This window comes from Dermacentor silvarum, chromosome 8, assembly GCF_013339745.2.
Source record: "Dermacentor silvarum isolate Dsil-2018 chromosome 8, BIME_Dsil_1.4, whole genome shotgun sequence".
Taxonomy (NCBI): Eukaryota; Metazoa; Arthropoda; class Arachnida; order Ixodida; family Ixodidae; genus Dermacentor; species Dermacentor silvarum.
Genome location: NC_051161.1, coordinates 34,890,329 through 34,902,366, shown reverse-complemented (window position 1 = coordinate 34,902,366; position 12,038 = coordinate 34,890,329). Strand labels below are relative to the sequence as shown.

At 43.6% G+C, this 12,038-nt stretch overlaps 1 protein-coding gene across 1 annotated transcript in view; it reads right to left on the bottom strand.

Annotated features, from left to right (window-relative positions):
* LOC119461006 (uncharacterized) overlaps window positions 1–8,759 on the bottom strand; it is a 30,282-nt gene extending 21,523 nt beyond the window's left edge. Inside the window, exons 1-2 of the mRNA XM_037722178.2 lie at window positions 8,611–8,759; window positions 941–1,012 (exon numbers count right to left, since the gene is read on the bottom strand). Of these exons, the coding sequence (XP_037578106.2) occupies window positions 941–1,012; window positions 8,611–8,626 (88 nt within the window). The 5' untranslated portion in view covers window positions 8,627–8,759. The remainder of the gene's footprint in view (window positions 1–940; window positions 1,013–8,610) is intronic.
* Between the last annotated feature and the right edge of the window lie 3,279 nt (window positions 8,760–12,038).

Here is a 12,038-nt window from a genome sequence, read left to right as displayed (position 1 = left end):
CCTCGTCGAAACGACTTCCCTGATATGGCTGCGGAAGCTCGGCGTTATAACGCGTCAGTACTTTCTGACTAACCTGTGTCATCGAGCAAAGAAAGATCGTCGGACTTCTGGTCTTTTACAAAACGGACAAGTTTGTATGGGAAAGGCAAACACGGGATGTTTGAGTTTCTAGATTATAGCAGGAGACAGCAAACAAGAGGAAGCAATGGCCCCCAAATAGCGGAAGGCCAGACACTGACAAGAAAAGGCTTAGAGCAGTAGATAACCGTCTTCGCACTGAGATGACATATTTGTTCCACAAGATGGGTCAATTTCGATTGGACTGCAGAAAAAAAAAGAAAAGCATAAGTTGTTTCCTTTATACTCACCATTTAATTATTAGCTGTGATTTATACGTTGCTTCCGAGGATCTCTAATCTCTCTAATCGGCACGCCCAAGAGCGGTATTCTCTGCCTGATAACAGCCATGTCACCTCAGTCCTAACGCTGTTCATCAGGAGCGTGGCATTTGTGACAGAATGACGGTAAAGTGTACACTGAACTGGTAGACAGACAAAATGAACGCAGAAAGACACGGAATGCTATATATATATTGTCCTTAATACGTCATTACTTTGCGTTGTCATTACGCATTATCATTTCCAGGAAGGGAAGATGTAGTTTTACTATGAGTTTACCACGCATTTTCTAGAACAGGTACCAGCTTCGGCAACCATTTCAGACATAGGAAATAACATCGTTTTCACACTCGCATGTCATCCGGTAAAAGAGCAGGTGCGTTGCGCGCAATACATTATGGTTCGAAAGAAACAAGCCAATGGGTAATTTTTTAAAGAGATAGCTCTATTTACATTGTTGATAGCTAATATAATAGGTACAGTGTCTGTGTTTTTGTATAAAGCAAAGATAGGGTGCTTCTTGCAAAAACTCTTCGGCCTACCTGCACAATTAGCAGCCGCTGGATTGGCGAGATCATCGCAGCCATGCTCCCCAGCTTCTCCTTCGGGAGATTCTTCAGCAGAAAGAAAAAAGTGATGAAATAAATTGAGTGTACATTGCTTTGACTGTAAACGTGCCTTACTTCTCTGGGATGGAGTTCCGCAATGCGTGAAATTTGAAGGTACCCCCATTTTCCTTAACATTTATTTTGGTAAGCGACAAAGTGTCGTTTTCTTTTTTTTTATTTAAATGAAAATAAAATGAAAGAGACGTAGTCACCCTATAACGGTGAATTTTGCCTTAACAGAACGAACAATATCAAAAGTATAGGTAGTGAGAAAACGAAAAGAAACAATGTCGCAGGGCCTAAAATCCACAACGCAGTCCAAATACATCCGCAAGCATATAAATATAAAAGACAAAGACAAGTCACAGCCCAATGTGTTTGTAAACAAAGTCACAAACAGGCACAAGTGGCCGCGATGTCGACTGATGAGCATGTAAACAGATGAGAATACACATAATACAAAAGAGTAGAGCACGGGATATACAAGCGCTAATAATTACAAATACTAGAAGCAAGTTTTAGTTACACTGTGTGGCTATTCAGTGCGATATCTAGTAATTGTTAAGGAAGACTGTGTCTTCGAAAAAAAAATGTTCGAGTGCGTTCAATGCATTTCGCTGAGCAATTTTCGATGGCCATGGGCCCAGCAATTTTCGAGCGAGAAAGGTCGGTCAGGATCAATGAAGTGTAGCTGTTGTTCTAGTTGCCGTCTGTGAGTCGCATATCTGGGGCCTTCAAGGAGTAGATGGCAAACATCCTCATCATCGTTGCCACAGGAAGCAACCCGGGGAAGAAGCCCGCTTTATGCGGTATAGGAAATGTTTAATGTGTGCTGTCCCAAGGCGAGTCGATGGATTAGTGTCTCGGTATTTTTCGTAACACTTACATCTCGCTAGTATTTTAGCTCCGGGGTCCACTTCGTGAAGACTTTATTCCTTAGTATTTTCATTGAACCAGGTTGACATACACAAGTCCTTCTTCAGTGTACACTTAATATTCGTTGCGTGTCCATTGTTGATAAAGGGGTGAATTGACGTTCTGCCTCTTTTTGAGTTGATTTTGCCAACGAGTCCGCTAATTCATTGCCTGCTATACCAGCATGACCCGGAACCAATCGTAATATCAATTCGTGGTTTCTTTCAGAAGCTTGAGTTAAACTGTTCAGTATTGCGTATGTTATTCGCGCGTGTGGTTGGCTGTCATCAATATTTTTAAGGTGACGGACGTGACGGAATTACTGGTACTTGTCGAATAGTTGATGTAAAGCTTATTGTTACGCTGCAAAGGTTGAAACGTCGTTTTTATTTTTAAGGCCTTCGATTGATGTTTCTATTTCTGATGTTTGTAGAAGCCGTGGAGGGTAGCAGAGGTCTGGGTGCCAAAAAAAAAAAAGAAAAAAGAAAACGATCGTGGAAGTCGTGATTCAAGTTCCACTGATAACTTACATTAAAAACAAGTCAAATTTGCATTTGCTGCAGAAGTAAATTATGTATGAGAAAGCCGACAAGACCACGATACGTTATGTTAGACTCAGAAGTGCGTGTCTTTCATTAAGAAAGATCAAATTGGCGCATTAATATAAAGATCAGACGAAGTCCTTGGAGGCCTCTGATTATCGCTGTCCGCTATCGAAATTTGTTAGAAGCGTCTGTCCCGGCTCTCCCCGAGATCTTCCCAAGTACGGAGCGGATTGATATGGTAAAAGGCACCATTTTCAGCACGCTGACAACTTCACCTCATCCAGTGAATAGCAAAAATTAACAAAGGGGCCTGGCGAGGTGCTCGTTAGTGCAATATTAAAAAAACTGAAAGCCAATAGCTCTGTGAATGCAATGTTATTCAAAAAGTTAATCGACGTTTGGCGACGTATAAAGACGAAAGAAAAGAACGTCGACAAAATTTTGCAGCTCTAGAACGCTTGTATATTTCGTAACAGTAATTTCGAAGCGTAAAAAAAAAAAATAAATGAATTCTACTGCGAAGTGTTTTATTACAACGAGTATTCGAGCTGCTATTGAAATTTTCGCCAATGCATCAACGACAGCGTGAAGTTAAACTATGTCATTTTTGTTTGAAAAAGCAACTGCTGGGTACACGTGTCTTATATCCTCTTTGTTCCCTACAATCAATCCGGACTGGCAGAGCGCGCGATATCAACTACGTTTAAAGCTATATACCCATGCTGCTTTTTAGAGTACTCGAACTGGAGCGGCCCTGACATTTTCTATTACCTGTTCCGTAATGATGTCACCCGAGTACCTCGAAGACCTGTCCAAAATCCACGGCTGCTGCGCTTACGACAGGAGAGAGACACCAGCTATGACATTGCGCATACCTGCGCCATTACAACACAAGTTTGCCGCAGCTAAAGCGTGTGCATAAAAGAACACCACCGTTTCTTCACGAAAATGTACGACAAAACGTTGCCGTTGTACATCCTTGTTCACCGGCCACGCGCCTTTATGCGGAAATTGTGTTATTATTAATTGGGCTGATGCTCTTGGGAAAAAAAAGCAAGATAACCTTTTCATGGTAACATCGGGTTTACAGAGAAACAGCATGTGAAAGACCGGATGGTTAACCAAGTACAGAGAGAAAGGATGTATAGAAAAGCAGGTAGGCTAACCAGGAGTAGTTCTGTTTGCCTAAGGGCAGATGTAAGCTGATAGAAAGGGAAAATGAGGGGAGCGCATAAATAAAATAAACCGCGTACACAATCCTGCGTTGGCAAATATAGCCGGCAGAGTAGCCCAAGTCCAATATGTAGGCGCGTAGGCCTTTTGAACATCAGCAGCGCAGATTTAGCTTTCTTCGCGGCATTTCTTAGGAAGTACTGGTCTAGTACTTTTTTATTCTGATAGCGGTTGGCTGTCTAGTCAATCAAGGAATGCGCATACCCCTTGCCTCTCGGCGCTATACAAGGGTAGACACAAAGGAGGTGTGAGAGCTAACTTGTTATGACAAAAAGGAGATAGTGTGCAAAAAAAAGGAACTAGTTAGCACCCTAAACCAACGCAGTACCATTATAACCGCCATAGTGAAAGCTTCGAGCATTCATTTGAACTAATTGGAGTACCTTAATGAGCACCGAAACTTAGATGCACAGGGGCTGACTTTCATTCCGCCCCCTTCGGTATACGGCCATTGCGACCAGGAGTCGACCTTCCGACCTCGTGCTGAGTAGCTGAATGCCATTGGAACTGAACCACCACAGCCAGACGAAGAGTACGTTTTCACTTACTGCTTATTTCAAGCATAAAATGCGAGAATGTAGAGCCCGAAGGAAAAAAGTATCGATGTCGAAGCGCGCGAAGCTGTCTTTTCAAGTCGTCCATGTAAGTGTTACAGAAATAAAGAAGAAAGGGAATATGCGACCCGCAAGCATTTATCGTCACAATCAATCAGTGTACAATATTGACAGCAGCAAAAGCTTGAAGGAAGGTCATACTACCTCTGCCATCACATACGTGAACTAGGATTTGCTTCGCAACACCAAAGAGACCAATATAAAAGCTTGGGCTAATTGACAACTGTTTATTTCGATGGTGTCCACAGCGTACACGGACCTATGAAAATAAAGGATAGGCAAAGAGGGATATGGCTTTGACTTCCAACTGATAATTATAAAGTCAAGACTCTTTTATTTCTTTCCCTTACCTACATAAGTCTGTGTACGCTGTGAACCTAATCTAAATGAGCCAAAGGAACAGTGTTGGGCACAATGCCAGCTTCCGTTGGTGACAAATAACGAAATTACATATGTTTTACTTTCACTTCGCAGTTTATGATATGCACCGGCACAAGTATTCAGGGTGATCAAAGTGAAGTCGACAGGATTTTTTTTTTAATTAGGCGCTTAGATGTACGTGAAGACCACCTCTACAGTAAGGTTATGCGCCCAGGGGGACGCAGAATGAGGCAGTAATTATTGTTGTCGGTGGCTTAACTAAAATTGAATAAATAACTTTTTAGCGGCTGCAGTAAGCAGGCATGTTTGTATTGAAAAGTTAGACGCAATCGTGTTTCTACAGAGTTTCTTTTGGCAGAACTCTTCTAGCGCATCCGTGCTCCGAGATATCGAACTGCGAAGTTTAATTGCCATTCGCATGATTACGCATGCAAGACGGGGAGGACCGGCGCAAAGCTCCTCTCTTTTGTGACCTGCCTGCTGTGTACGGTAAAGCCCCTCAATTTAGTGTACGGTGTTTAGTTTGAGAACGGGGTTGAAGTACAGTTCCTATATAAGAAAAGTACCGCACTCTACTCTTTCCTCCGCCGCCTCCTCTCCTAAATGCGCATGCGTGATGGTGTCTAGACAAGCGGGCATTGTGCTAACCTGCGTTACGCAAACTAAATTGTGTGTTCAATTCTCAATATTGTAATGTTTATTGAAATAAACAAAGTGTACTGGAGATCATCGGTGCCGGCACGGTGAAGTGTGAAAGAGGAAGTCGACGAACTAGTAGTGCGCTCTCGATCGGTGTCGAGGTGAGACTGCTCCGTCTTCTTGTACTTCGGTCAAACGCCCTGTGGACTTACAAGAACATCACGTGACATTTGGTGGAGGTGCGGGGTCATGCACTCATGCTAACGATGTTTTTTCTATGGCATTGCTACAAGAATGAGGAGGCAGATACACGTGAAACTATTTATAGGATGTATTTACAGTAGCGGTTGCAGCGCTAATCAGTTCCGCTCACAGCCCGAGCCCAATCACTTCGTCGTCTTCATCGGGCGACCGGGCGCATCGTCCGAGCGACCAGCTAATATTGATGCAGCACTATTTAAAACTTGTTGTGCTCATGCAAAAATTTCAAGTTTTTATGGAAACCCATTAGGATATCAGTGGTTTAAAAATTTGTTCAAAGTGAGTTCCTTCCACAGCAACACAAAACATAAACCGCTCTCGCACTGACTGGGTAACTCTGCGCAGTACTTCTGGTCTGATGCTTGCGCAGGCAGATATTATCCCGTTCTTTATGTAATTAATGTCAGTTGGCTCTGTTGCAAACAGTCGAACCTTCAGGTAGTCCCAACGAAAAAAATGTCGAGCGAAGAAAGATCGGGGATCTTAATGGCCAAAACATCGCTCCTGCGCGCCCAATTCGCTGTCCTGGAAAATGATTGTCCAACCAGCTCTTTGCAGAGGTGGATAAATGCGGCGGGGCTCCGTCTTACTGGGACCATACTTTGCGCAGGTCGTTCAGGGGCTGATCAGAGGCAATGTTGTCGACGACAACACTAAGTATTGCTTGCGTGCACTTCTTACTCTCGAGGTTACCCTAAAAAAAAAATAGGGTCCAATGATCCTGTCCCCGAGTATGCCACACCACACATTCACACTCCAGCGAACTTGGTGCTTGTGCTGTCGCAGCCAGTGCGGGTGCTCTTGTGACCAATAATGGGCATTTTGAACATTCACGGTGCCATTCTGGCAAAACCGAGCTTCAACTGTCCACATTATACGTTGTAGGAAATCACTGTCTTGAACAATCTCGATGAGGCCCCAGTTGCAGGAGTCCAGCCGCTTTTCGAAGTCTGCCTCGCTTAGGTCCTGGTGAAGGCAAACATGGTGTGGATAGAACCTGTGCTTTCTTTAGCACTTTTGCGACTGTTCCAAAGCTGCGTCCTCACTCGTTGGCAATCTGTCGGATGCTGATTTCTGGCATCGACGTTACACATGCGAGAACGTCAATTTCGGATTCTTCATTGACGATTGTCTCTCTTCTGTGGCTGACGGTGGACAGAGCCCGTTGTGCAAAATCTCCGAAACGGGGTTATGAACATTGACCTAGATGGAAGTGGACGGTGTGGGTGGCGAGCCGCGTACAGCTGCGTCTCTAATAGGGAGTTTCCATTCGTCCCGGCCATTGCAAGTACCATGTAAATTTATTTTTCTGTTGAATACCTTGTGCCGGTGGAAGCAGCCCAGGCAGCACCAGTGGGTTCCAACGCTTTTCTTGATTTTCGTTCGACGGGCAGCGATATTTCAGGAGCAGTCTATGGCAATGAAGCTAACACGTTGACAAGATAATGTCCCAGTGAGATCTCAAATTGTACAGAAAATGTGCCATAAAATTATCTTCCGCGATGGGCCGCAACCCGATCAAGTGTACTGCGTACATCACACCACGCTGTTGTTCCGTGATTTCGCCAGCCGAGCGTGAGAGAGGGGCAGTTATCAATTTTGTCTATGCCTCCACCTCGTTGTCAAACTAAACACCGTACACAGCAGGCAAGTCACAAAAGGGAGCAGCTTTGCGCCGGTCCTCCCCGTCTTGCATGCGTAATCATGCGAACGGCAATTAAACTTCGCAGTTCGATATCTTGGAGCACAGATACGCTAGAAGAGTTCTGCCAAAAGAAACTCTCTAGAAACAAGATTGCGTCTAACTTTTCAATACAAGCATGCCTGCTTACTGCAGCCGCAAAAATTTAATTGTTCAATTTTAGTTAATTAAGCCACCGACATTAATAATTGCCACCTCATTCTGTGGCCCCCTGGGCACATAACCTTACTGCAGAGGTGATCTTCACGTACATCTAATCACAAAAAAAAAATGTCGACTTAACTTGGATCACCCCGTATACTAAGTATACAGCTTGTAGACCAGGTGACCACTTTGTGAATTTCATAAGGGACTCCTCTTTAAATAACACCCCTAGAAATGAGAACAGTACAGCAGGCGCTTCATGCAAAACATGTGGTTCAAGTCTTCCCATAAGGTTGGCAGAAATCGAAGGTGCAATTTGAAACCTATAGAGCGAAAATTATCGCTAAGTTGAGCGGCAATTCACTGGTCCCTTACGTATGACAGTAACTGAAATGAGAAGTTATAAAGAGAAGTTTTTATGAAAGCCAAGGGTAATGACCAAAGGCCAGCGCCGTGCATAACTATAAAACCAACTCAGTAATAGGAACGCAGGGTGCCAGGTACTAACAATTAAGTGCACATCAGGCAGGGTAAAACGTAGTTGGGGACGAAAGTTTTCAACTACGCTAACTGCTTCCATTTTGCTTTATAATAGCTTGAGAAAAAACCGTGACAAGCTAAGTTATGAAACAAAACTTGTTCATCCTTCCGACAGCTTGCTTGTTCATTCCATGCTAAGAAACATTTCCTAAGGCATGGTTACGTGAGCAAAGCGTTGAGAACTGTGACATAAACTTCGCGCATCTTTAGCATATCAGCTGTGTCGTTTGTGAAATGAAGCTGGATTGGCTATCCAGTTTAGAGAACACAACAATAAAAAAAATCTGTAATGGTTCGGAGTTGTCGCTTGAGTTTAAAAATAAAGCAGTGTGAAATTATGCTTACGGAAGTGCTTCATTGATGTGGCTTACTTTGTCACTTATAATCAATGAATGTAGTGATCAACCTTCTCCAGTGAAATTTGGTTACTTGAACTTTAGCACAAATAGGTTACAAAACACGTTAGCCTATAATAATTTAAGCTTGCACCAAAGCGCCGATACTCAGCCGCTATAAAACCTCTCGACCCCTTTTGACGTTCATCAGGCTCAGCAAAAGCCAGCAAGGGTCGACTGTTCAAAACTTATCTAAAAATGCCATCTAGCGTAACACTGTGATTATTTTACTTACCGTCTGTTTGTTTCATAACGTTCCAATCTGCAAAAATACCTGAAGCGATGCCGCCAGTATGCTTCCACTCGTGCGTAACTAGTCTCGCGAAGTCTCGCTGTTTTGCAGCTCGGCGAGATCCATAGGAAACAACCAAGCCAGTGGGGAAACAAGGCAAAAAATGAAGCGAGAAGGTTGTTGGCCAAGCGATACACGTGGGCCCAGCAATTTTCTGTATAATGGAGTTCCTGTCATGTGCGGGTTTATCGCAGTCACCATATGTTGTGTCGGAAAATAAAAGCTCTGTGCAGACACAGCTGGCGGCTCAGACATGCACTATGTCACAGCGATGATGTCGTTTTCGAGCCGGTCCCAAACCTTAATTCAAGCATGCGGTGCAGTCTCATTACAGCGGGAAAATATTCGCTTTAGAATAGCAAGGAGAGCTAGTAACTTGCAGTGTATGCATGCTTACATAACTTCTAGCAAATTGGGAATTCTCCAATGAAAAAAAAAAAAAGACACCTTGGCTGTAAATATCAGCGAACAGCGCTTCATCGCATAAATGTAGGCTAAAAAATGCCTTCAAAGCTCATGACAAAAATGAAGACGACTTAATGTCTATCGGTTAAGCATTCGTATGTCACTGCTAATTGTGCGCATCGCAAAATGCTTAGTGATCATGTCTGCTTAAAACAACCTGATTGTCGGCTGTCAGTGTACCATATGCATAATACGGGTACCTCATTTGGTCGTTTGCGAGGTACTGTATGAGACCTTTGTTGCCTCGGAACATCATTACCGATACCCTAATTACGTCTTGTGAAAATAGCTTTATGATTGCAGGTCGTTTTCTAACGGGTCTAGACGCCTTTCGGTAATAAGTGGCACTTTGCTTACCTGCTCGCTAGCTCGCGTGCATTGTTATGAAGATCTGTCATCATTCTACGGCTGGAATCTCTGACCTGCTTTATTTCAGCTGCCGTAGAGCGTATACATACAGGGTGTTTCAGCGAACACTTTCAAAATTTATTTAAGGTTGCCTGTGGAAGATAGCCCAATTATAGTTCATGAGCTGGTCCACTCGAAGAGGCGGACATTACTTGCACAAGAAACTGAAATGCAAAATCGACTAATTAACAAAAATTCACTGATTAAGTTTTTAACTAATTACCTATTGGCCCATATTGCAATTTACAAATTGTAGCCGTGGAGTTCGCAAGGCGGATCCACTTGGAACGAATTCTCAGGATGACACCAGTTTCGAGATATTAATTCCCGAATTGTGCGGAGCAATGCATTGGCGTTCCAGTTAATTTTGTGCTTCAATACATAAAGCGACGTTTTATTAAGAACTTAACTGGAACGCCAATGCATTTCTCCGCAAAGTTCGGGAACTAATATCTCGAAACTGGTGTCATCCCGAGAATTCGTTCCAAGTGGATCCGCGTTAAGAACTCCACGGCTACAATTTGTAAATTGCAATATGGGCCATCAGGCAATTAGATAAAAACTTAATTAGTGAATTTCAGTTAATTATTCGATTGTGCATTTCAATTTGTTGTGCAAGTAATGTCCGCCTCTTCGAGTAGACCAGCTCATGAACTAGAATTGTGCTATCTGCCACAGGCAACCTCTAAGTATTTTTGAAAGTGTTCGCTAAAACACCCTGTATAGCGCACTGCAATTTTTCGAAATAATTAATGTGACACAGTCATAACACCAACAAAAGAAAAGAGAACTATGCAATGACGAAGGAACAGAATTTTAAAAAATATATTTTCATTGGAGTTAGAATTGACTCCGTTCACTGAAAATAAAACGTCCTCTAGTTTTTGATTTCACACGACTTTACTCTACGTGCACGCATTTCGCAATCAGTAAAACTCTCTCAACAGTCAATGGGGTATAAGTTGTAGAATATTGGAGGATTCAGTCGCGATCCATTAAGAAAAGTAATCCGAACGAGCTGCCAATCCCGCCGTCAAAGACTTTTTTTACCATAGAGCTCTCGTTCCCGCTAGGTTCCTTCATATGCGAGCGGTGCGTTCTGTGTTTTGTTTGTGCTTCGAAAAGAATTTGAGCTAATCTTGCTGATTGAAGACGAGAAGAATGAAAGTCGGCAATGCCAAAGGGCACCGAGTTCCAGCGCTCCGGGGCTTTTTTTTTTTTTTTCTTTTCAATGAGAAGCTTCGCTGTCTCCTCCGTAAGAAGCAAAGTTCTTCTTTGCCCGTCTGGTGGAAAGAGAGCTTTAAGAGCAGTAGCACTCAGTTTTATTGAGGTTAGACGACATTTTTAGGCGGCACTCTTCACAAGCAAGCCGAAAAGCTTTCCGCCTTTTCGTAGATCGGATCAGGGACGGTGACGCTGAAGTAAAACATGCACCGTCGAATACGAGGTATCTGCGCTGTGTGCGATGAGCGCGACCTTGCGCATCCGGTTTCAGTCAATCACCTGCACGTCGTAAATTCCTCCCGGTTCATAGCCACTTTGTTCTTTTCCCGGGTCACACTTCTCTGCAAAGGCGCACAGCATTCTCCCCGCAACTCTCGTACCAGACAACTAGAGCACTCAGTTTGTTGCCATTTTGGATTCACTTGTAGACTTCAGGAAGTTTCAAGGACCGCAGTTCGTTCGTTCGCGCGTGTATGTGTGTGTGTGTGTGTGTGTGTGTGTGTGTGTGTGTGTGTGTGTGTGTGTGTGTGTGTGTGCCAATGTGTAATTTCTTTTGCCTTATATTGGTTCTGTCTAGCCTTTTCTTTCTATTTATTTGTGCCACACAAAACCACTTTCAGTTTGCCAGGATGCCCTTGCGAAACATCCTTATAATGGAGCCGGGTGCGTAGCACTTAGCTTCTATCGCAATTCGCTGCTGCATTGCAAAGGAGTAGTCACCTCTGATCCCGTTTTCATAAGACATGCGTTAGGAGTTTGTTCTCTTCCGCCTTTGGCAGCACACACAATGGTAAATTAGATGCGAATCTCAGAACAATCCTTTCCCGCACTCTTTCTATCGGCTTCTTCACCGCAAAACCCACACTGCAGATGAACGCCGCGTAACGTTAAAAACCATTCTGTACTTTACGCACAGCAGACGATGACAATATTTTTTGGCAACCGCCCACAGCTATACGCAAAGTTGTGTCATGATGTCTGCAGTGCTCGCTATATTAAAGCGAAGATTTCTGTGTCTCACTGATTCGTCCGTGATCACCAAAAACGCACTGCAGGAAAGCCAACTTACACAATGAAACTATCTGCGCATCTGCGCACACAATCGTAGAACACTACAGTTTACATTCGCAGTTGTACCGATAAGAACAATGAGAACTGCAACGCCACGCTACCCAGACGAACTGTATATATACCTGCATTTCATTACGCGCGTCACGCTATGCATTCCCGGCCGTCACCATTGGTAGGCCGCGGGAGCAGCGCACGGCAGAAGA